This window comes from Gymnoscopelus microlampas, assembly GCF_963454915.1.
Source record: "Gymnoscopelus microlampas genome assembly, chromosome: 9".
Lineage (NCBI taxonomy): Eukaryota > Metazoa > Chordata > Actinopteri > Myctophiformes > Myctophidae > Gymnoscopelus > Gymnoscopelus microlampas.
In genome coordinates, this window is record NC_139946.1 from 7,646,754 (window position 1) to 7,673,898 (window position 27,145).

Genomic DNA, 27,145 nt, shown 5'->3' on the forward strand with positions numbered 1-27,145 from the left:
TGAGAGCGTGTGTGCGTGCGTGCATGCGTGCGTGTGTGTGCGTGCGCGTGTGCGTGTGCGTGTGCGTGTGTGTGTGTGTGTGTGTGTGTAAGCTACATGTGTTTACCATACTCAAGAGTTAGCACTCATTACCCAACTAAACATCAGCATTGTTCTCCTCATGGCCCCAGGACATGCATTACAGTTAAAGATAGAACAGGGATAAGCAGGATGAGGGAGCTCAGTTTGAAGACCCCTAGAGCATCTCGCACACTCTGCTCTGGAGATAAGATTCAGTTCTCTCCATTTTCTCGGTTCTCTGTTCAACTCTGCACCGGTCTGGTCTGTCCTGGGCTATTCCGTTTCATTCCAAATAGCTCCATTCAGTTTAATTCCATTCAGTGGTGTTCTGTTTGAATTTCAATGTAATTGGCTCAATGAGTCCCTACCTCTCCCTCTCGACCTCAAGCACTGTGGCATATATCATAGATGCCGAGCATCACTCGGAGAGTGCGGGTTTCCCCCTTCACTGTTAAGTGCTTTGTATATCGGGTATTCAATTCAGTTTCATTCGATTTGATAGCTACTGTATGCCTTATATAGGCATTATGGACTTTCTTAAAGTTTTTCCCAAATGTCCACTTGAACTCAAAAATGAACTGGTCACATCTGTCAAAGGTCAATGTCATTGTGACCGCACATCCATCCCATTCTCATTAATTAGAAATATATCAGTAACACATGGAGATCATTTCATTACATCTGGCACTACTTGGACTCAAGGATGAACTGAACTGTTTGTTGGTCAAAGGTCAAGGTCACAGTGATTTCACAAAACATGGGTCAAACTTCCCTCAAATGTCAAATAGTATATAATGACAACGTGAAGATTTTCCGTCTGGTTCAATTTAATATAAATGGGGCGGGAGATAACAATTCTATACATCTATTTAATTGGACGCTAAATCAGAATATGCCCCCGAGTGCAGGACACGTCATCAAAACATTTCATTTTCCAGGGGGGAAAAGGTAAAATACCATTACAGCCACTTAAAAAACTACTTTTTTTTGTCATAGATACTGCATACAGCACAAGAGAAGCACATACTATGTCATAAAACATAAATATTGATTCCATGGGTTCTTAAAATTCGGCTCTGTGTATTCATGTTGTGTTTCACTCCATTCCGTTCTATTGCATTGCGCTCCGTTCTGTTCTGCCTGACTCTTGGGCCCATAGCTGTCTGACTGCATGAGAATACTCAGGGTTTATACTGAAAGCTATTGATCTAAATTACACAGTCTGCAGACTGCAAACCTCTCGGAGAGTGGGAGGGAGAGGAGCAAGACAAAGAGCATGCAACTGAAAAGCAAATAATCACCTCTGGAGAAAAAGAAAATCTGGGAGAGATTTGGGAAGCCATATGAGAAAAGCAAGATAGAGAGGGAGAGAGAGAGAGAGGAAGAGAATATAGAAGTGGCATGAAAGGGGAAAGCAGCAGAGGTGCAACATGGAAAGTCACAGGATGGCAGAGAGAGGTAGCAGTGTGGGGCAACAGTGTGGTGGTTTGTTTGTTATAGCAGAGCAGACAGTGCTCCTCCTCGTCTCCTCACCTCTCCAGTTCTATTCCCTTAATACGTGTTATTGGTGGATGGACGCATTGGACGGCCATAGAAGCAAGGTGGAGACAGAGAGAATTAGAGGGGAAAGGAGTTGGGAATGTAGGGAGGTTGCTCAGGTGACGAGGGAAGGATGGAAGGAGGAGGAAGAAGAAGAAACAAGACAGGAGGAGGATAGGAAGAACAATGGAAGGATGGAACAATAGATTGAGTCAGACAGAGAGGCAGAGTGCTACAGCAGCCGGTATTGTTGTTTGAGGAGGTGAGCCATGTGGAGTTGGCACAGCAGGCTGGCAGCCTCAGGTTTAACCCTGTCTATGGCCCCACACTTGAATGGAGAAACGGTATGCACATGTACATGCATGTACTGTACACTATACATGCTTATCTGCACTTGCTGTAACTACCTATGAGCTACAGTAGCAAAGACCATGGATCATTTTTGTTGTGCTAATCTTTTGTGCTGTACGGAATACAGCCCTGACGAGAGAGAGAGAGAGAGAGAGAGAGAGAGAGAGACACACAGACAGACAGACAGACAGACAGACAGACAGACAGAGAGGCAATGGTGTAGTGAGAGACATGTTATGTTATTAATATATAACACAAGTCAATATTTTGGTAACTTTGTATCATGTGCCTGACTTAAACGAAAGTCAGACACAAATTTTATAATGTCACCAGTCTCGATACTCCATGAAAACCTTCTTTGAGCGGTATGCTTGACAGCATCTGCTGCAAAATACAAATAATGAGCCATTCTCTGTGTGTGATGTAGTCACACAATGTCCTAAACAATGTTTCAGCGGGAGATGGAATTGGTACACAGTCAAATCCACAGTGTCAATTAATTTAACAATTAAGTGAGTCAACACTAGGGCTGGGTGATATGACTACAAATCATTACAAAATAAACAAAAATCATACACAAAATAGTGAATCCAATCTACAATCTCACACGCCACCATTGTACAACAAACTATAATACAGGGTTAAGTGATTTATCAGACTAATCAATTTAGTCAATTATACATTTTCAATTAGATTTTTTTTTTCATGTCGATTAGTTGATATAATACTGTATATATTTTTTCTCTTATATTATAAGAAATAAAAATAAAAACCTGTTTCTCGATTATTCGATTAACCTACTTGAGCAAGATGAAATTCAGTTATCGGTTCAAAATATCGGTTTTCGATATATCTTCATGTAATTGACCAGCCCTAGTTAACACTATGGAATTTAGTGTGCATAGATCTACTGTGAGATCCCAGTGTTGTACCTTGTCGGAGGTGGAGCAGCAACTTCCCCTTCTTCAACTCCAGAATGAGACTGTGTCCTTCCTGTCCCTCGGCGACCAGCAGTGTACCCGTGTTTCTCAGCGTCTTAAACTTCAGGGAAATGAGCTCCATGGTGGACGGGTTCGGACTGTAGTGCAAGCTGCTGACACCATCGAAGCTCACCACATCCGAGGCTACGAATCAACACAGGACGGTAATCATTAGGACTGTCATTTACAACCACACCGCAATGCACCCAAGCTCAGACCTTAATTCACTCTAGAACAGTTGTTCCTGACCTTTTTTTGGATATGGGCCCACTTGAAAATCACGAAAGCTTTGCGTGCATTTTCAGAGCATGTTTATAATGATCAATCAATCGTTTCTGTTCAGACAAGGATCAACGGAACTAACATAGTATATTTTATGTTACTGTTTATCGGTGTCACAATGATAACTCATTTAAAATATCACGTTTTTAAACATGAATGTTATATTATCATTCAAATCTTGATGTTTGGGCAATTATTCGATGGCCCACTTGGAATACCTTCGCGGCCCTGGCTCACATGTTGGGAATCACTGCTCCAGAACATGATACAGTCCTGACTTTATAATGAAAAACCAGAGAGGTATCGTTAGATCTGTACTCACTCTAGACTCAAATAATAACTACATTTGGATGTATTTGAATGTATGGCATTTAATGTGGTCAAATCTGGCACCTCCTGAATATTTGAGCACATATCTAAAGATCAGCTAACACAGGATGTCTGTCCATCTCTTTGCTATAACACTCTGCATGGCCAGCCCAGTGCTCCATGCTGCCCAGAATCTTCTCCATCCTGGTGCCCAAGCTGTGGAATGACCTCCACCTCTCACTCAGGACTGCACACTCACTCCCCATTTCCCTTCGCGGTCACCTCATCAGACCTCACTCCCTGGTACTCATTCCTTGTAACCGTTCTTGTCATCTATATTTTGATAGATGCTAGGTATACAGTACCATGCAAATACATGTTGCTTGACCAGAAATGATAAGAATGTTATTTAGGTAGCATATTGTTTAGACAGATGCTAGGTTTGATATTTACCTGTTATCCTAGTGTAGAATTTCTTTGAAGCACTGAATTGTTTTTCTTTTCACTCCACTTATGTGCCCATTTACCCTGCCAATTGTTGACTAGGCTTCAGTACTCTGATCTCACACTTGTAAGTCGGATAAGAGCATCTGCTAAATGCCTAAAATGCCTGTAAATTGTGAGGTAGAAACAGCGTTATTAAACAGCATTTAGTTTTGAAATGTTTATGATCCAAGGACCGAAGCTTGTTGATGTGTACTAAAATTCCCAAAGCATTTGCAGTTTAACTGAAGAAATTGTAATTTATATGCAAAGAGCTGATGTAATCCCTTTCTTGTTAAGACTTCAGAGAAAATAATTATTTTAGAATGATGAGTGAGCAACAGCATCTGCTCTTCTAAATAGAAAATCAGTTCATCCATAATTGATTTCCTTAATCAAAAACGTCCCACAAAATAGAGGGAAAAATTGATTCAGATAATAATAATCCAAAATTGTGAGGCTTTTCAACATGATTTGAGAGCCTAAGGTCAAAGTCAGTGCCATGAAGACTAACCTTAACCGAAATGTATTTTTTTAAATAATTAATGTATAGTCAAAGGGAGCATTAGCATTTCCCTTACAACAGCAACGTCAACATAACTGACATTAACTAACACTTGTGTTATGTTTAAGGTATCACTATCCTCCTATAATTCCACAAACCTCCGGTGAGACCAAAATGTGGTAAGACCAAAATCTTCAAAAAAATGTGGTGAGACCAAAATTCTGCCCGGTTCTACTCAGTGGCTGGAGCTGTTGATCTGAAATTGCACACAGCCATTGACCATTACCATGTGCACGGAACTGCAAAGCCATTTTTTTGATTTCCCCAACTGTCAGCTGTTTATTCGCATTTTTATGTAAAAGAATGTCGCCATGGTTACGACTGCCCATCTGTGGGATGTCCCTGCGAACTATGGGATGAATGGCTACCGGGTTGCCAGATCATGTGCGCATATCCCCCTACGGATGCGTCGACCGGGTATGGACTATACCATTTAATTGGCATAGGCTATTATGTAATGAAAGTGAAACTGAAGAATAATAACTACTTTATTTATTCAACTAGCTTATGAGCCAATGGCCATCACTCTAATTTGCCAGACTGCAATACTTTTCTAAATGGTCATAACATTCATGTATTTTGCTTTGTCTTCTCTCAAAATCTCTCAAATGATAAGGTACTATACAGTCGTCTAGCAGAACATGTCTGTTCACGTTATATTAGAATTGGCTTAAGGGAGGACCGGTTGGCGGGCGGGCGGGCTGGCGGACCACGTCGTCACGCTCGTCACTATGACTGTGAATGATCCCAGGATCACCGAAAAAGAGAACACCCAGAAATCACGTGATCACAACAAAATGAAGCTGGTTTCGTGTAGTGTTATAGGATTTATAAAAGTCCCTTTTTCTCAGCTTTCTGCTGTTTTTGGCAAAAAAAAGCCACATTCAACTGGCCATAACTATGGAATGGATTACCACGACTGGACTGGAATTTTTCCCCCCAGATTCTATGAGACCCCCGTGCGTGTAATGAGGCGATCGCCGCGAGGGCGGTGATCACGAAAACAATCGCTCGTTTTCGCTGGCAGTGGGGTGACACTATTACACTATTTACTCTGGCAGTTAAAGAGTTAAGAACATTTGCATCGCCCACTATATCCAAACATTCATATCATCATTTAGAGCGGCTCCTTGAAAAGGGGACAACAAGCAAGGAAATCCAGACAGCTGAAACACAACAAACTTAATTCATCACCACCGCCATTAGACTCATGATAAACAACCGAACAAATAATAATGTTCTTTTTTTGTTCTCTGCAACCAGGAGGGGAGAAATCCAGTCGTCAACAGAATGGACATTTATGGATGAAAGCAGAAATTCAAGCAAACACAGCATGTATGGACAATGATTAAGTGCGTCCTCACTTTCGGCTGTTGTGACAGGGATAATGAGCACAAGACTAAGCAAATTACACTGCACCATATGCTATGTAGCTAAAATAGGCAAAGCAATAATATCTGGTTAATTTCACAAATAGCCTTCGCAGTCTGATTTTAATGACACTTCTAATATAGCTCATCTGGTGTCTAATAGCTGAGACATGGGTGTTGTGCCAGCGTTCTCGCTGTCATTACAAGTGCTCCCAGCCTTGATCTCAAAGCAGACAGGACACCTTCATGGTAGGCTGGTTCTCAACACGGGGTACGGGGACCCCCAGGGGTCCTTGAGTGGGGTTCTAGGGCGTCCGCAGCTAAATGACTGATACTTAGGAACCAAATGGATTTACGGGTCTCTGAGAGTGTACAGATGGAACCAAATGGACCCAAGGACTTTACATTGTAGTTTGTAGATGGAAGTTTTATTAAATGGGGTTTTGTGGCCTAACGCGTATGAAACTGGGGTCCCTTGAAATGAAAGAGAATCACTGCGCTAATTAATGATAAGGATGCAAAGTGGACTCACTGTAAGGACATCCATATGTCTCCAGCCTCAGTCCGATGCGTCCATTGGGGTTCCAGTCCAGAGGGATGAGGCGGAGGTAGCGAGCTATCACTGGCTGTTGGAGCTTGTGCTGAACCACGCTGTCTGCATTACTGTTTCCTGGGAAAGCCTGGACAAACACACAGACACATGTTAGCCAGCATAGCATTCTTTTCATTAATCCACCCATCCGTCCATCTGTCCATGCACGCGATTACTTTCAGCCTTACGTAAAGATAGCTACGTGAGAAATCTGTGTGTGTGTGTGTGTGTGTGTGTGTGTGTGTGTGTATAGAACTTGTTTGCAGAACTAAACCCAAGGCATTGCGATGCAGAGTGGAGGACAATAAAGAAACCCTGAGATGTAAAACTAGCAGTTTGTTGATGTACTGTATGTGTTGCTCTATACACATTTTGTCAGAGGAGAAAATGCTGCACTAACCTGCTACGCCTCCAAGGCCATCTGCAGTAAAGGGGCATTGATCCTAACTACTCTTTCTTTTATTTTCTTTCTTTCTCCTCCTCTACCGCCATCTACACTACCTTGCAATCATAATTTGATCATTCATTTGAAATTGATACTCAGAAATGTTCGAACTGCAGAATAGTTGGACCTCTGTTAACTTCCTCAAGGCTTGGTCCATTTAAACTGAGCTAAAGTTACGCAGTACCAGTGCAATGCGTGTCTGTGTGTGGGTGTGGGTGTGTGTGTGTGTGTGTGTGTGTGTGTGTGTGTGTGTGTGTGTGTGTGTGTGTGTGTGTGTGTGTGTGTGTGTGTGTGTGTGTGTGTGTGTGTGTGTGTGTGTGTGTGTGTGTGTGTGTGTGTGTGTGTGCGCGTGCGTGCGGGCACCACTGATCAATATACCCTTAGCCTTATTCTGCCCCCATCCTGAGTCTCTTTTATAAGACTAATGGCCTCCATTTCCCCAATCAGCTGGCTTTAGGAAACCAATTGGATCCTCTGCTTGACAAGCAAATAGCACTCCCACTCCCACGCCAACTCTCAAAGGTCACATTTGAAATCTGGTCTTGTGTGGGTGTGTGCACACACACATTCAAGCACAAGCTGCCGTTCTTCCATACTTGACAAGTTGTGTGACAAAAACATCCAAAGTATGGGTTCATGCATTCAAGATTGTTTATTCTAAGATACTGTACACATACAGTACAATACAGAACAAGTATAGGCAGTCAAATTCATGTACATCTAGCTTTCTCAACAGTGTAGATAATTAAAAAAATAATAATAACAACAAGAATAATAAAAAAAAACATCACATGGATGCACCTGGGACGTACTGTATCATCAGTGTTGTAGCCTGGGGTCGACGGGTGTTTCGGGTCTCGCAACATACACCCTCGCCCAGGTGACCCAGCCGGGGTTGATAATAATATTCTATCAGGTTTATTGTTCAAATGTGTTTTTACACTGTATAAGAAATCGGACTCTGGTTTACAGTAACATTGAACAATCAACAGTCGATGACAGCAATGACAATCAACAAGAGTAGGTTTTCCCTACAAGAGATTAAACAGTGATGCTATCATGCACAGCAGTAAAGTGAGTTTGTGCATAATATGCATCAAATAGGTCAATGTATTAAATCTATCAAGAATAGAAATGCTAAATAGAAACTAAATAAATAAATAAGAAATGTATGCATAAAGTATTGCACAATTAACTTGGGTGTATGGGTGTGTATGACTATATGATTGTCATTTTGCCCTGAGGTAATGCAATGACAAGTCACATGGCTAGTTTAATTATTCATTAGAGTTATGACATGTGGGAAGAAGATATTCCTGTGCAGTGGTGGCAGCAAAATTGAACATTCTAAGCGCAGTAGTATTATACTGGGGGGGAAAATGTGTGATAGCATCTGTACAGTCCGTAAATCTCTAAACTGTATTCCTGTGTCAGTCTATATCACCTTTTTTTTAGTTGGCCCATGGTCTGGGGATAAAAACTGTCCCTGAGCCTGCTGAATATAGTCAAGATGCTCTGGTAGCATTTGGCAGATGGTAGCAGAGTTATAGGTCCATTGCTGAGGTGACTAGGAGGAAGAAAAGCTGGAGTGGCACTGCTTGTGACCAGCCCCGGACCTCGCTGATGTGAACCCTGAGGAACTTGACAATTATTTGGGGGCCCACTTGCTATACCGTCGCGGCCTGCCAGTGGACCCCAGCCCACAGGTTGAGCGCCGCCGCTGTACATTACATTACAGTCATTTAGCAGACGCTTTTATCCAAAGCGACTTACAATAAGTGCATTCAACATAGGTAGGGAACGAAACTACTAATCACCAGAAGTCTTAAGTGCATTCTCTTTTAAAACAAGTAACTAAGAGTACACCTAGCGCTTAGGTAAAAGTGCAATATATCAGCTACCTACTTTCTTAAACAGATGAGACGAATAGGAAAAACAAATGAGCAAGAGCTAAAACAAATAAGTGTATCGAATAAACAAGATCCAATAAACAATAAAACAAGAGCTCGTACAACTAGTTGGCAAGGCGAAGAGGAAGGGTAGTGTTTCCTGCTGTAGTAAACGATCATCTCCTTAGTTTTGAAGTTGAGATGGAGGCTGTTATCCTGACAGCAGGATGTCAGAGCTCTCACTTCCTCCCTGTAGTGCAGGGAGTCTGAACATTGTCTGTAATCAGGCCAACGTCGGCGCGGGGGGGTCATCAGCAAACATGATGATGTTTTTTCAGCTGTGTGGAGCCCCACAGTCATGATTGAGAAGGGAGTACAGGAGGGGCCTGAGTACACAGCCCTGAGGCCCCCAGTGCTAACAGGTAGTGTGGAGGAGATGCTATAGTGCTTAATCCGCATCACCTGGGGTGTGCCATTGCATACTGTCGCTGTCGGGAAGAAACCTCATATCTCCATATTTTAACTTTTATGTTTTTTTTTATTTGTATTAAGACAAATAATTAAGACATGAAGCCGATTCTACAAATGTCTTCTAAATCCCAACAGTTTTCTAAAAAACGTATGTTGCTGTAATATATCAGAGGTTCTCAAACTTTTTCGTAATTGTCAAGGACCCATCAAGGATGAATTTGGCCGCGGACCCCCCATCTCAAAATATTTTGTTCCAGGGACCCCCAGAAGCAAAGATTTGAGTTTAAAATGTTCGCTTTAAAATAATATATATATTCACAGATTGGCACACATTTTCAAAATGTGTCAAAAATAGCAAATCTACAAGCTCATAGTGCGACACTCGGTGCCGCACTATGAGCTTGTAGATCTGCAATTTTTGAATAGCCAAAGTGTAAAATAATGCTTTTTTTTTGCTCAAATCTAAAAACGACACAGATGCGTTTTTTTATTTTTATTATTAATGCCCATCTTTGTCATACTACAGTGTCACACAAAAATAGCAGATCTACAAGCTCAAAACGTATCACAGGGCAACACCTTTTGAGCGTCCTGACTTGCAGATTCCTGACTTGCATCGTTCCCATGTAGGCCACTGCCCGACGGTTCAGTAAAAGAACAGAGCATAGAGAAAGTAGCCTTTGGACTGATGTTTTATTACACCACTCCATACACCTCAGCAACACAGAGAATCATCCCGAATGTAAGGGCATTCCACCAAAATCCTTACAACACACATACTAAAGCCTGATTAACTGTATAATTGGTTGTGCATTGTGTCTCACACAAGTGCATTGTGTCTCACACCAGAAATAGCAATAGCCTATTTTATACCTAGGCTATTTGAACATGTAGATTGTAGATCTGCTATTTTCAAACATTTTAGTACTTTTCTTTTGGTACATTTTGATATATTTACTTTTGGTACCAATACTTTTGTACTTTTACTCAAGTACATTTTTTATTCCAGACTTTTAACAGAGTACTTCTACATTGCAGTATTGATACTTTTAGTTAAGTAAAACATTTGAGTACTTTTTCCACCGCGCCCGGTGCTGCATAATTGTGAGCCATGAGCACCATCCTCAGCACATTGAAGGGGTGCGGTGCAGGCAGCGAAGCGGAGAGCTTAAAAAAATGACTTGGTTTGCTGTTGAGCAGCGAGTGGCGTCTCATTTACAGGGGAAGCGCCTTTTGAAACATGACCAGCCTTTGACAAGTCTTCAGTCAGCGGGTGAGAGTGGGGCAGAAAGAGAGAGAGAGAGAGAGAAAGAGGGATGAGAGAGAGAGAGAGAGAGAGAGAGAGAGAGAGAGAGAGAGAGAGAGAGAGGAGAGGTGTGTCAGACAAAAAAAAAAGTCAAACATGGCAGAAACAGGGGAGATAAAGAAGAAAGACTTTTAAAGGGAGAGAAAGAGGGACAGAATGGAGCGTTCAATGGCAGGGGATAAAGGAAAGAGAGAGAAGTTCTCTGTTCCAACAGCATCTACGCTACTTGGCAGCTGCTCTATTCTGTCAGCACAGCCCTGGCAAGGTCCCTTTTATTGTTCCATCACTTACAGAATATTAACCACTTTCTACATGGCATGTCATTATAGGCGGACACTTCTCCTCCATTTTCAAAAATGGCGGTTGGGAGCATGTCGATTATACATTTTTACTATATATGCCATATGACATATAGGTCTTAAATGGTTAATGAAGGGTGGAAAGCTCCTGGTGACCCTTTTTACCAATGCGGGCCACACCCATCTCCAGGGATGATATAGATACAAATATAACAGACTTATAAAATGTATTTGAATTGAACTTGAATCTTGTAAGGTAAGTGTTCCTCAAAAACTAGCTATTGATATAGAGTATTTACGTTACCATAGCTATGGAGTATAAGGTGTCTTTAACACATTTGTATGCAGCACTGTGCTATGCCCATTCATAATGCATGTCAGCATTCACCCCTCTACAATTCCCATGTCAACGTTTGTTGTGGTTGTGATTCTGGTGGATTTAGTCGATTCATCCCATTCCCAAAGACGTCTTTGAAATATTAATGCTAATGGTAGTATTTCTATTTTCTTTTGTTTTTAGACTACATTGGTTGTTTTTTTGTTGATATAGTTTTGAGAGTCTTACAATTGACCATTCCACTGTTTCCTAATATTTTCTAGAGTAGCCATAATCTTTCTTTTAACCCATTTAATCCAGAAACGCATCTGTGTCATTTTTAGATTTCTTTGGCTATTCAAAAATAGCAGATATACAAGCTCATAGCGCGGCACCGAGTGCCGCACTATGAGCTTGTACATCTGCTATTTTTGAAAAATCTCGATCATGTGTGCAAATATTTGAATATATATATGTTTTAAAAGGAACATTTTTGACTCAAATCTTTGCTTCTGGGGGTCCCTATTACAAAATATTTGATGGTGGTCAGTGGCCAAATACAGTACATACATATGTAATGTATTTACAGGGGTCCTTGACATGAAAAAGTTTGAGCACCACTGATATAGCAACAATAGTTTTTCAGAAAACTGTTAGGATTTAGAAGATTTGTAGAATCCCCAGAAGCAAAGATTTGAGTTACAAATGTTTGCTTTACATAAAAGATTTGCACAAAATTTGTTTTGTGCAACGTTTCTTTAAAAAAAAATAGCAGATCTACAAGCTCATAGCACGGCATTACTTTCAGTCAGTATTGTATCTGTAGTACAAATATACAGTAACTAAGCATCATACTAGACTCACCTCTATACTATCTTCCTGTCTGTGCTGTCTCCAGTTGTGTCCCGTGTCACTAAACATAAGCAGATAGGCTGTCAACCAATCGGAGCTGCCGTAGCGGCCCTGCGTGGCAACGGCGGTGATCTGGGTCCGCCTCCCGAGGTCCGCCTCCAACCACTGGTACCTGTCTGAGTTCAGAGGAGACCAGCCTCCAGCACCTGCAGAGAGGAGGAACAAAGAGAGACGTGGAGAGAATGAATGACAGCTGTGATTGTAATTTGCCATCGAGTGTGAAGGAGCAAGGAGGAGAACACCGAACACAAAGAGGAGAGCAGGTTGGAGTTAGGAAGGTTAACCCATTAAGGCATGAGGCTGATTCTACAAAAGTCTTCTAAATCCTAACAGTTTTCTGAAAAACATATGTTTCTACGTGGAACTACTTCATGTCAAGGACCCCCAAAATTATATTAATTTGGCTGCGGACCCCCAGAAGCAAAAATGTGAGTTAAAAATGTTCGCTTAAAAAAATATACTGTATATTCAAAGATTAGCATTTTTTTTTTAAAGTCTAAAATAGCAGATCTACAAGCTCGTAGCGCGGCACAAGTATGAGCTTGTATATCTGCTATTTTTGAATAACCAAAGTATGGTTAAAATCTAAAATGACACAGATGCTTTCCCAGTTTTAATGGCTTAAGAAAGAAAGGCAGGGAGTCAGGAAGGATCCAAAAGTGATTCATTACACTTTAATCTGCCTAGGTTGAGATGGAACAAAGTTTGGAAGTGAGTGGGGGGGGGGGGGGTTTACAACTTTTCTTCGATGTTCTGGGGAACGGCTTTCTGTGCGTGACCTTCACCAATTGAGCGAAATCAAACAGCTCTCATTGAAACGACAGGAGGGACATTGATCGCAAAATGGCAATTTAAATGAGCTGCTAGGAAACTAACAGCTAAATAAGCAGCCCCATCAGAGACAGAACACATTTCAATTCCCTGGGATAGTAGAAAAGCTTTCACGCCGTCTGTGTAGTTTCTCTGCGGGACACAGGGTCAGCAGGTCTCTGGATCGGTTTCATCATAATCGCGTCACATCAGAGGCTACAGAGCAGTAAAGCCATATAGCCCTGAAAGAGTCAGAGTAGATGGATGGAGGAAGGAGCAGGTGCTTACTGTAGGTGGGGCCGAATTGGAAGGGAGGGCTAGCGGGATGGTGTGTGTAGAAAGAGAGTGTGTGTGTGTGTGTGTGTGTGTTTGTGTCGGGGGGGGGGGGGGGGGGGGGGGGGGGGGGCCTGTACTCACATGCAATGGCACAAACGCACCCCCCCCAATAAACCATTCTTGGAGCAACGTCATCATTGAAATCGATGGACAGCCATAAGCAAGGCATTAGGCCGGTGGTGGCAGAGCCTGATTAGGAAGAAACATCTGAGATGATGGAATGGGCTGTTACATTACAATGACACTTTGAATACTGAGAAGGTGAGGAGGCGTGTGTGTGTGTGTGTGTGTGTGTGTGTGTGTGTGTGTGTGTGTGTGTGTGTGTGTGTGTGTGTGTGTGTGTGTGTGTGTGTGTGTGTGTGTGCGTGCGTGCGTGCGTGCGTGCGTGCGTGCGTGCGTGCGTGCGTGCGTGCGTGCGTGCGTGCGTGCGTGCGTGCGTGCGTGCGTGCGTGCGTGCGTGCGTGCGTGCGTGCGTGCGTGCGTGCGTGCGTGCGTGCGTGCGTGCGTGCGTGCGTGCGTGCGTGCGTGCGTGCGTGCGTGCGTGCGTGTGTGTGTGCGCGTGCGTGTGGGTTTGGGTGTGTTTCTGTCTGTGTGTGTAAGAGAAAGTGCTGAGTCAGGCCGGCGCGTTGCCCAAGCGCCAGATGGACTGATTCTAAAGGAGGAGACTGCTGCCAATTTCCCTACAGAGGTGACAACCATTCATGCACAACACACAGACACATACTGCACACAGAGAGAGAGAGAGAGAGAGAGAGAGAGAGAGATAGTGTGAGCAAGGGAGAGACACAGAGAGATGGGGGGGGGCTAATTTATACGTGGTCGTGATATGCGACATAAGTCACAAGACAAGGTATAATTTAAGACATAAGTCAACATGAGACAGCCAGCCAGCCTCTAAAGCTAGAGACTGCCAAGTTTAAAAAAAAGTTTGACATTTACTTTGCCAATGGGTCATTATGTGGCGGGCCTGACGCATATAAATATGTATAAACTCAATACAAACACACATGTGGACACAGACACTGTTCCATCGAATGTAATTGTCAAAGTTCTCACTATTGAGCTGTTTGAGAAATAATTCCACAACACAACATGAACCTCATTATGATGCCAATGGACTGTGGATAGTCGATGCTATTTTCTCAGCTCATTTGGAACACATTGCACTTTTTACACTGACATTTTCACCCAGGATGAATACTTGTTTCAATGTGGTGGTGTCTCAGCTCGAGGGCAGAAGCTAAAGGCCAAAGCTAATAAGTGCTTTGCTAACAGACATGACCATTGACAGCACAGTGAGAGAAAGCAGACACACTGACCTTTACTCATTAAACGGTGTATTAGAGAGAAAGAGAAAGAGAGAGAGAGAGAGAGAGAGAGAGAGAGAGGGGGGGGGGGGGAGTGAGTGAGTGAGTGATAGAGGTAGACACAGCTACAGCTACAGCTTCCCCTTTGACAAAAGAGCTCTTCACCAAAGTTCCTCACCCAAATACTGTACACGATGGCAGACAGATTGATCTCTCTGGGTTGACTGGAAATTAATTGAAGATGGAAAAAATGAAAGAGTACACAGAATTCAACTCAGAGAACAAGAAGTCTCATCTCACACAAAAATGTAATCCAAACCAACTGATGATATGGGACAGACCTTGACTGGGAAACAGTCAGCACTATTGAAGGAATGCACACATTTAAGTCCCTGTAGTGTGAACCAACAGGCTACTTTAGATTAATCTATAAGAATGGGGGAATGAATGGAAACCACTGTGCTGTCCCTACTTCTTCTCCCTGTCCTCGTCCATATCCGGTATCCACCTGTCCTCGTCCATATCCGGTATCCACCATGATGTTCTGTTCTCTTCAGTAAAAAAATAAAATAACCTATTTTCTCACTAGACCAAGTGTGACTGCCTTGGTAACACGTAGGTTAGATTTGCTAGACTTTTCTTGGTAGACATCCTTAGTGTACATCCTTTTATTAGTCCAGTTATTAGCCAGCATAGAGCTCTGGCCTGCAAGCAAAACCAAGTTCCATATTGCGCTATTGGGTTCCTCGCAGCTATCACACTGAGAATAATCCACATCAGCAACAATATTCACTCTTCAACTGTTGTTAGCCAAATAGTGGCCTATACACAACATGTGACTTCAGCCTGTACGCCTCTTGTTCTGTTTTAGTGCTAAAGGGGAAATAAAGGCTGACATGAGGCTGGTCAGGCTATAGCAGCTTCACTAAAGGAACAGATGTGTGTGTCTACAGTAATAAGCACACTGTTTGGTTAGCTATGATGCTGTGTTATTCAACCTGACAGCCACTAGAGAAAAACTAGAGAACAGGGTAAATGGGACAGGCAGGCACAAGAAAAAACAACAACAGTGTGGCCTCCCTGTCAAATCCTTAGCCATCTATAAGCAACTATGTTTGCAGTTTGTGAATGAAGATGCACAAATCACGATGCAGTGTTTGGTGGTAAAGCCGCACTACACAGGCTGGCTGCTTGTATGTTTAATGTTGTGTGTGTTCACGTGTGGTGATGATCTGTGTCTTATTTGGGCAAAAGTCTAACAAACGGGAGGAGGGCGTGTAACTGACCTTGGTAAATAAGTATAAAAGTAAATAGCTGCACACTCGTGGCCACGATCCAGGATTTATTCAAATGAAAACCAACGTTTCGACCTGGAAAGGTCTTCCAGGGCAAAAGGAGACAGTGATAACCTTCGTAAAGGCAGCAGCACAGATAAAAGCCTTCAGATTTGATTGAAAAGAGCTGAGAGTTGTAGCCGACCTGCAATTTCCTGGGAGTATGTTCCAGGTACTGTATGTGCTGCATAAAAACTGAAAAAGCTGCTTCTCCACGTTTAGTTTTGACTGAGGACAGAAAGCCGACCAGAGGTCTGGATGTAACATAAGATAAGAAATGTATTTGGAAGGCGCTCAGGTAGTGCAATGGTGAAGTGCCTGCATGCCCACCACCGCGGAGGTTGTGGGTTTGAATCCACCGTTGTGCAGCCGGCTTTGTTGTTTGTTGTTTACACACATACACATTTGGCTCGTGTTCAGGGGAGGGCAGCCGAGCGAGGAGGATGATAATTGTCACTGCACGTAATCCTATACGGGCTGGGGGCGGCATCTGTCAGCAGGGAGTGTTGGGGTGAGAGGAGTAAGGCGAAGGCTCTATGGCATGTGGTTTCAATAGCATCCCTAGGACCAAACAGTCTGAACATCAGCTAATAGGGGGGAAAAGTTTGAGGGGCATTAGGCATAGTGACTAAATTGGGAGAAAAACGATTGATAAAACTAAATCAAGTCCTTTAGTTCTTGTTTGTGATATCAGGCTTTTTAATTGTCTTAATGTGGTTGTTGAAACTCTGGTCTGAAGTCCATGACTACACCAATTATTTCTGGCTTGGGTTGTGTTTTTTTAACATTACCGATTGGAGCTGGGTACTGACTTTTAATCGTTGTTCCTTAGTACCTCAGTTTTTACTTTAATGGAAGAAAAGTCTGGCACATCCGAGCGTTGATTTATTCAATGTACTGTACTGTACTCAGTGCTTGTATTGGACCATAGTCCCTTTGTTATATGGTTATGTAAATGTGTATGTCACCTAAATAAATTTAAAACAGAAGAGGCCTCAGAATGGAGCCTTGGGGAGCTCTGCCTGTCATTTTTGTCTGCTCAGTCAATTACCTAGAGACACAAAGTACTGTGCCAGAAAGTCCCACCCAGTTTTCCAGTAGGTTCAAGCAAGTTTGAATGCAGCACTGAGACCCAGTAATACTAATATTCTGCCACTGACTGTGTTTAAATGAATGTCATTGAAGAACTTAACAGATAGATTTTCAACTACCATGTGACTTTTTCACTCTTCATGAGTTTTACTTTAGATTGAATTACCAGACATGTTCTGGTTTAACCTGTGGTGTAGTGGTTCTATTTCACACAGGCGCAGACACATGCACACACGCATGCGCGCGCACACACACACACACACACACACACACACACACACACACACACACACACACACACACACACACACACACACACACACACACACACACACACACACACACACACACACACACACACACACACACACACACACACACACACACACACACACACACACACACACACACACACACACACAGCGCATACAAACATACCCTGTTCTAGACCCCATAAAGAAGTCAACATCATCTGAAGAGACCAAAACAGATACTGTAGATGCAGTAGAGGGAAATGGAGGTTAAGAAGAAGTTAAAGAGACAGGCAGGCAGGAGACAGACACACAGTGAGAGTGACAGTCAGTCAATTACAAAGGCATACATTATGGGAAGTGGGAGCGGAAATAGCAAATCAATTAGAGAGGGAAAAATATACGTTTGTATAAATGGCACTATTGTCCTTCAGACTTGAATTCATTCAGACATGCTTTAATTGGTTCTGATGAACTGAGAAGCAGTAGGGCTTTCACGACTAGAGATTTTTACAGGTCGACTAATTTGACCCAGTGGTAGTCGACTAGTCGAAATTTAAATACAAAAAAAAAATTACAAAAAATAAATAAATAAATAAACATTTTTTTTTCTTTTCTTTTTTGGGTGGCACTGTTTTAATACCATCCTACTACTATATAACTATTATTATTATCCTCCTGCCCTTATTTTTATGGCGTTTTAAGGGAAGCGCTTCTGGCACAGCAGCACAGCACCACAGCAGCGTCTCCAAGGATCCCCATTGCCCAATAATAGGCTTTTATTGGGCATGCTTTTGACCCCCTTTTGATAAAAAATAAAGTCAGGAGGATAATAATAATAGTAAGATGGGCCATTACTATAGCATTAAAAATTAAATTTAAAAAAAAAAAAAAAAAAAAAAAAAAAAATTTTTTTTTTTTTCAACTATTCGACTAGTACCAACAAGGTCAACTAGTGGTTATACTAGTCGACTAGTCGACTAGTTGGTGAAAGCCCTAAGAAGCACTAGGCCCAACAACAAGACGTTTAGCCAATGTCAACCGCAAAGAGTATACAGCACCATGGTATCTGTATCCTACCAGTTCAAGACATTAATTTGTCATGGTTTATGCAAGAATAGACAGTTCACAACAGAATCCAGTGCGGTAGTTGAGTTTTGCAAGAAGCATTGGTGCCAGACCTACAGTAAATGGAAAGTTATGCAAAAAATGAAGAGGAAAAAAAGGGGGATAATAAGAAAAGGAGAAGCGGGGGCGAGGAAGGTAAGACATTAAGGAAGCGAAAAGGTGAGGGGAGAATGACAATAAAACATTGGGAGTCATATATTCAAAAGGAGATGCCTCTTCAGCAAAGCATTGATATCGAATCAATACTATTCATCACCATCTGATGTCAGATTCCATGTCATCAGGCCTTCCCTGTATTCACCTATAATAGATCAGGTCATAGATCAGAATCTCATCTGGTCTGAAGAACCGTCCAGCATCGCTGCATTAAATCATATTATGGCACTGTCAAAAGAAAGGAACACACGAAAAGATGGCCATAGGTATAGATTTATACCTCATTAAATACAATTAGACTCTTGATTAATATTTTTTTATTTAGCAGGCATGCTTATTCGGAGGTACTTTTTATTATTATTAGTTTCAAATTACATATCCTACGTATATAGGTTGTATTTGAATACCATTCATGTATTTATTTTCATCACTACAATGTTTTAAAAATAGCTTCAGGGGCTTTGTCCACCATTATGAAGAAAAGGAGGTCAGGGCCGGCACAAGGCAATGTGGTGCCTAGGGCAAAATAACGGCCAATAGCAACAGGGTCATTAACAAAAAAAAAGAAAAGATGATCAGATCGCTTTTATCATGCCACTTAGCAGGCTCTAAACTTCAAACATGGCGGCGTGTCGCCAATGACCCGGAGGTGTGCAGTGCTGAGTTGGAATTTGGTCGGACTGGCAGTTGCCTGTCCATAACCAAAAAAATCACACCCTGTGTGAAGGTAGCGGCGCCTTTGATACATTATGTCATCGATATGTGTTTATAATGTGTTTATAGCCATGTGTCACGTGAAGCTTGACCAATCACTTTGTTGACGGGTCTGACCAATCAGAGCGTTGACGGGTCTGACCAATCAGAGCGTTGACGGGTCTGACCAATCAGAGCGTTGACGGGTCTGACCAATCGGAGCGTTGACGGTGAACACGGACAAAGTCAGGTATAGAGCGGCTAGCGCCGCTAAAAATCACACCCTGTGTAGTCTCGCGTAGCCAGACCCAACAGAAAATGAAAAACAGCGACCTCTGCTGTTTGTGATATTGTCTGTGGGGTCTGGCCGGAGGCAAATGGAACACCAGTGCGCAGGGAAACCGGGGTTTCATGTCTGCCTTCAGCGCATCACTTCCGGTTGGTGCGACTATGTTTTCATTCCCACTAACAATATTTCTACACGGAACACTAACACCACTTCTCCCAGAGAACATGGATGGTTTTGGTTATAAGCCCACTTGTTTCTATGATGAAAGAGCAATTCAAAATGTGAATATCTTTCCGTGGTTTTGTCCGCTCCGAGGACGCTATTGTTAAATTAGTTTCGGCTAGTTTCGAGGGGGGAAGGGTGGATGGACACGTGAATCCCGCCCACTACATTTGATTGGGTAAAGCGCGGCCTGCTTCCTGATCTGAAGGCACGCCCACTTGTAGCCAATGCGCACACGTTATGACGAACCTCCCCGACAGATTCCACCGCAGGGCAGAATCTGTTCTTGAGAGATTACACCCTGTGTGAAGAGAGTGGTGCCTCTGATGAGCCCCGTATTGATGTTGTCATCAATGTTTGTTTATTGGACACACACCCGGACAGACACACACCCGGACACACGGACACACAGACAAAGTCAGATATAGGAGTGGTTGGCACCACTCAAAAATCACACCCAGTGTGAAGTGAGCGGTGTGGTCATCACAGTGGTCATCACAGTGATGGAAGCTCACTTAAAAAAAAAGTGTTTTTTTTAAGTGCATAGTCCTATTTATTGGTTATTAATTTCATCATGTGTCTCGCTAGCCAATCACAGTGCTGAATAGAGTCAGCCAATAGAGTCAGCCAATCACAGTACAGCTAGGGGTGTACTAATGTAGAGGGGTGTGCTATTATGAGCCAATCACAGTACAGCGAAGGGTGTACTAATGAGGTGTCCCAACCCCACTTATAGGAGCGGCTACACCGCTCAAAAACACGAATGTCTGTATCTGTATGTCCGTGGGTCAGTGTAGGACGCACTGAATCTCTGTGCCTGTGGGGGGTCGTGTAGGCATCGGCTTCCCTGATTGGCCAACCCAACCCATCGGCTACACAGATTCGCCGAGCTTTGTGTCACGTTTGTGCCGCTGAAGTGGAAGCGTGTACAATGGAACTCCATTCACTTATGCCCATGTACGTCATCAGCATCAGCAGTTTTTGACTACATAAGTGATCTCAGTATCTCCATATTTAGTCAACCGGTCTATGGTATTTGGTACCATACTGGGTACTCTGAGAACACCGGGTACTCAAGTACAAGAACTACAACGGGTATTGCACAACCGGGTGGGGCATGCATTCCCAAATTGGTATTGTTCCCAATTTACATTGTTGCCAAATTACGTGGTTCTGGTCCCTGACCAGGCCGGTGCACGTCTAAATAGGCAACATGCACTGATACAAAGACATTATGAATGCTGGGGAGTGAGGGGGTTGAGTTTTCAAACTGCAACAAAAGTTTGTGAGTGAGTGTGCAGCCCTGACTGAGAGGGGGAGGTCAATGCACAGCTTGAGAGCCATTCTAGGTCACTTGATGTATATTATTTTCTTTTTTCTCCCAATTTAGTCATGGCCAATGCCCCAGTCCCGCCGCCCCCTCCAAGCAATCACGTGTCTCCTCCGATACACATGGCGTTGGCACTCGCCAGCCGCTTCTTCTCACCTGACAGTGAGGAGTTTCACCGGGAGGGTCTAAAGTCAATTGATGAAAAGCTAGAACCAGGTGTAATACATTGTGCAATTTACCATAGGGACGCATTGATTTCCCACCAAGTGTCAATGCAGTAACAGCCTACGGCGCAAGCGCCTATAAAAAACGATTTTCACTGTCAGCGGTCTGATCCAATAGAGACTGAAAGTGTCCCACTTCATGATTAAATTGAAAGAGAGACTGAAATTCACTACAATATGTACCTCTGAAATACAGAGGTAAAATCAGTTAATTCATTCAGAAGTGATTGCAAGTTTCATAGCCAATATAGGCTTGTTGTATTTGAATACTATTCATGTATTTACTTTTGATTGATTGAATAAAATCGTTAAAAGATATCCCCCTCTGTTCTAATTAACAAATTACACCCTGCATCCATTTGAATGTGTGAAATACATTTACAAATTAAATAGATGAATGATGCTCATTATAGTGGTTTGTTTTGCATGTGTGGATCCATGGGAGACTGCAAGTCAAACAGTTCAATTAACCATTAATTTGAAATGACGGATACAGGAAGCGTCAACACACGGCTGGCCAAACAAATGATGTAACTTAATCAGTGATGTTCAGGTTTTTGTGTTATCCCCGCAGGCGTAGAGGTTTGGTCATGCCTGGCTGACTGGAACCAAGGGTCGGAGATGTACTCGATCATGGCCACGCAGGTGGTACCAGTGTCCTCTCTGATTGAGCACAGCACAGGCAATATGGCACCCAGGGCAAAATAATAAAAGTTACCCCCCCCCATACAAAATTCCAAAATGTGATAAAACACGTCATATTACTGTCAGGTATTTAAAACCAGTATCTGTTGTAGGTTTAGGTTATGACAAGTTTACCGTCCACAAGCAATGAAAGAATAACTAGAAAAAGTGCTCCTCGGAGCACAGGTCTCCGCCAGGTCAGGTAGGTTATTGTGGCCTCCTGGTGGCGCTATAATAGGCCAAAGGGAAAAGGGTGCCATTTCTTCTTAGGCCTTGCACGGCAATCGGACACTGCATTCATGATTTGAGGCATTTTGTTCAAAAAAATTGTTTTGCTAAATTAGACCTGCTGGTGGCGCTATAATAGGCCAATGTTAAAAGGGTGGCATTTTCTCCTCAACATAGTATGAATGAGCGTGCAAAGTTTGACCGCAATCGGATGCTGCATTCATGATTTGCGGCATTTTGTTCAAAACAAGCCACTACTGCAAACTTTAGATGTCAATCTTAGCCAATCAGGATGGAATATGAAAAATCAAACACATCCGTCTTGATCACATGACTATAGAGATCATGTGTACCACTTTGCGTGAAATTTGGATAAAATCGGAAGGAGTAATATTAAAAAAATTGTTTTACATAAGTCGGCCTGATGGTGGCGCTATAAAAGGCAGGTGTGAAAAATGCAGGGCAAAGGTTTTTCCTTGACTTCTAGGGAGTGCGCTTACAAAGTTTTACACAGATCGGTGCAGTTATAGGTAAAAACACAAATCGGTCTGTTATATCGCCACCATGAGGCTGATTTGAAATTTTTCAAGTGCCATTTCTTCCTCGATATAGTGGAAATATGCGTGCAAAATTTCAAGGAAATTGCATGCTGTGTTCATGATTTGAGGCATTTTGTTGAAAACGGAGCACTCCTGCAAACTTTGGAAGCCATTTTTAGCCAATCAGGATGGAATATGAAAAATCTGAAAGACCCGTTTCGTTTAATGAGTATAGAGATACTGTGTACCGATTTGCGGGATTTTTGGACAAAATCTGTATGAGTACTGTGCCCCCACCTCCCCAAACCCATCCCTGAACTAACCTAAACTGTTGTATAAAGAAGATACTATGAAGTTGTTTATGTACATAAAGTACTGTGGCAGCTACTGAGAAATGCTGTTGGTGTATATAGTTCATATGCACATGTCGTGTGCATACACTTATGTTTTCTTGTTTTGCTTTACACAAGATGTAACAATAAAACACAACCTTGCACCTTGAACAATGGCAAATCGTCACCTTATTAAACTAATGGCCTAAGTCATTTTTTCAAGGTTTTCAGGAAAAATAAAAAACTGATCCAGAACAAAACTATATGATATTTCTTAATCATTTCACCCAAAATGTTTATAACAAATTATGACTATTTAAATAGAAATAACACTGTCTGTCAGTTATGTAACATAAGAGATTGAAATAGGTTTAAATAGGATTAAATCTGACTTAGGCCAAAATAAAAAGCAAAACAAATTACAAAATGGCCTAAATCAGTAAATAATTTGGCTTAAGTCACAAAAACATGTGACTTAGGCCAAACAAAAGGCCTATTTTGTCCTAAGTCACACTAGGGAGTTAGGCCATTATACTAAAAGGGGCGTGTTTTATACTAAAAGGGGCGTGAACAGCATGATCCTTTTCAATTAGGAGTTGGGCGATTTTACCAGAGGTGGCCAGTGTCATGAGGAGCTGATTTAGGCAAAAATATAATTTCCTCAAAAAATGACTTAGGCCATTAGTTTAATAAGGTGACGAAATATATAACCATGAAAAGCAAGCAAGGCTGAACCAAAATGATGTGTTCTGCCTATCTCTGCTCTTTTCAGCACCGGGCACTGGGGACAGCGCCCGTTGACACACTCTCTCTATATCTCTGTCCCTCTGTCCCTCTGTCCCTCTGTCCCTCTGTCCTTCTGTCCCTCTGTCCCTCTGTCCCCTGTCCTCTGTCCCTCTGTCCCTCTGTCCCTCTGTCCCTCTGTCCCTCTGTCCCTCTGTCCCTCTGTCCCTCTGTCCTCTGTCCTCTGTCCCTGTCTCTCTCTCTCTCTCTCTCTCTCTCTCTCTCTCTCTCTCTCTCTCTCTCTCTCTCTCTCTCTCTCTCTCTCTCTCTCTCTCTCTCTCTCTCTCTCTCTCTCTCTCTCTCTCTCTCTCTCTCTCTCTCTCTCTCTCTCTCTCTCTCTCTCTCTCTCTCTCTCTCTCTCTCTCTCTCTCTCTCTGTCTAATTTGTGCCCCACTTAATTTTGACAACCGTTTCATTTTGGTGGTTTTGCTGTCTTCTGTCCCTGACTCCTGTCTGTGTTGGGTAGGTGGAGAGCATAAAAATAAATTAAAACAATATCACCTGTGGCGTGGCACCCTTTGGCACCCCTAGGGACTTGGGTAATTGCCCAGTTTGCATGAGCCAACTCTGAAGGATGTCTGTAATCTTATCATTTGGGTAATTCTTTCACCAGAACGAGTGCGTTCCATAGACTAAACAATACAACAATCCTCTCTTTGTCTCTGTCCCTTCTCTCTCGCTCGCGCGCGCACGCACGCACGCACGCACGCACGCACGCACACACACACACACACACACACACACACACACACACACACACACACACACACACACACACACACACACACACACACACACACACACACACACACACACACACACACACACACACAGTAGAGGATTCTGATTACAAAAAAAATAATACTTCAAATACATTCTCTTTTACTTTGGAGTGAAAAGATAGGCATGTAACGATAACAAAAACTCATGATACGTTTGATCACAATATAAAAAAGACACACACACATACAGTACACATACACATGTGCTATACCATGCCTCCACTGCGGCATGAGGCAGGTAAAATAAGTCTATTTTATCTGGGCCTGGAATTAACTTCAGATTCAACTCAAATTGGTCTCTTTAATTTCATGAAGGAGTTTTTAAATATTACCACCAAATCCCTTTATAGCTGTTCTTGCTTTGAGGTGAAGCTTACATTTGTGTTTTATTGTTGCTTCTCAGTGCATTTACTTTTCTTATTTTTACTTTTTATGTTTTTAAAACTTTTAAGTCTCACCTACTCTCTTTGGAGTAATGTCAGTAGTCAGTGTGTTATGTGTGGTGTTTTTGTACTCTACATGTACACATGTGACGTGAATCTGTGTAATTTTCTGCCTCTTGGCCAGTTCATACTTGTAAAAAAGACAATGTATTTTACTGTGGTTAAATAAAAGTTATATGGTTAGAGTGAAGTTCCTTCCTATGCCAGAACATGGATATGAATTGGGATGCCGGAAAGGGAAGAAGAAAAAGAGGTAGATGGCAAGGGCTTCAGACCTAAATAAAAATCTACTTATCATTGTCATTCAGCTCAGAGTTTCAGCTACTGTATTAACATTACTGCACTCCACAAGGAAGGCTCAATGACCTGACATAGTTTGCCATTGGCAAAACATGACTTTAACCCATTAAGACCTGAGGCCAATTCTACAATGTCTTCTAAAACATGTTGCTTTACGTATCAGTGGTGCTCAAACTATTTGTATGTCAAGGATCCCCAAAATGATACGTATTTGGCCGCAGACCCCCATTTCAAAATGTTTTGTTCCAGGGACCCCTGGAACAAAACATTTTTTAACTCAAAGCAAATATTTGAGTTAAAAATGTTCACTTAAAAAAATATAAATATTAAAAGATTTGAATTAGTTGCTTTGTTGGTCGCGCAACTAAAGCAGATTTGGGGAGGGCCTATTCACTGGACCTCTTCAGGGCCCAATCTACTTCTGTGGGCAGCCCAGACTACAGTTGATTTAACTGAAGCCCCTAGATTTGGGTTTAGGCTACTTTGTATCTGTTGATTTTATAGACCGGCTGTGAAAACGTTTAACTGTATCAGTGTGAGAGAGGCTGCAATGACACATTAGAAAGCCTGTTAATGAATTGATTCAGAAATGTAATGCTGAAAGGAAATGTGCAGAAGCGCAAGGGATGAAAATGACATTACAGTAGGGGAACAACTTTTTTTCTTTTCTTTAAAAAAAAAAAGATCACAAGTTGGCCAGTCAAAGGTATTAAATGCTAGGGCAGAATTTTTGTCCCAGTCCAGCCATGCAAGTTGCCCTCCTATAATTGGCACACCTGCTCTTCAATTGGTACCAATTCACCTGCAGTATAAATACTGTAGCACCAGGCATTGCGCGTCACACCAATGCATTACGGCTACAAACATTCCGTAATGTTTGGTACAGCATGTTTTTAAATCAAAGTCCCCTGTGGATATGCCAACCTAAAACGTTTATTTTAAAAAGAAGATTGCTTTGAATATTTTCTGCAGTAATGGGTTAAATGGACCACTTTCAGGCAGCTCCTTCAATACCAAACTCCTGCCTTTCATAACCCAAAGCAGCGCTCCTTTGTACTCTCTCATCCCTTACTTATTATTATTCAGTGTACGGTGATCTGGATCAGGTCAAGTATGCTTGCTGACAGCTCAGGCTCAATAGATTTTCCTTTAACTTCTTTTCACTCAACTCATATAAGCAAGCCTTGGGCAAAAGACTTATAAAACACAGAAAACAATTGAGATTGAGATTAAGTAAATCACTGTGGATCTTATAAAAGGTCCCACCTGCACAAGTAAAATACGGGAATAGGGAAAAGAAATCAGAAAGAAATATAAAAAGAAACAGGATCACATTGAGTGTTTGCTTACAGCCTCCGCCAGCAAACACACAGGGGTAACTTCATTCTGCTGGCTAAGCATGGGTTAGTTGGTCAACCCATTCTCATTGTGTCAAGAAAAAAAGCATATCCCACATTCCCAGCTGGTTCTATGCTTTGACACTCGGATCAACTGCTGAGTTTCATAAAAATGCATAAATCAGCAAAACCTTTGCATCCAAAAAGCTCATAAATAATCCATGACAGCCATTTTCTCAAAGCCTCACATCAATGTCCAGCGCAGTATTTCATAGTTTTTTGTTTTTATTGTAGAGGACGACTTACATTCAGATTTATTCCCCTGGTAAGGGGAAGTGACCTTGTGAGAGTCAGTGATGTATATTCCAATATAACT

General features: G+C 42.2%; 1 protein-coding gene across 1 annotated transcript in view; it reads right to left on the reverse strand.

Annotated features, from left to right (window-relative positions):
• The window catches only part of LOC311051376 (contactin-associated protein-like 4), a gene marked incomplete at its 3' end in the record, with an annotated part of 143,526 nt that overhangs the window by 85,931 nt on the left and 30,450 nt on the right, over window positions 1-27,145 (reverse strand). The window contains exons 4-6 of the mRNA XM_084065940.1: window positions 12,122-12,315; window positions 6,472-6,619; window positions 2,883-3,074 (exon numbers count right to left, since the gene is read on the reverse strand). Of these exons, the coding sequence (XP_083922066.1) occupies window positions 2,883-3,074; window positions 6,472-6,619; window positions 12,122-12,315 (534 nt within the window). The remainder of the gene's footprint in view (window positions 1-2,882; window positions 3,075-6,471; window positions 6,620-12,121; window positions 12,316-27,145) is intronic.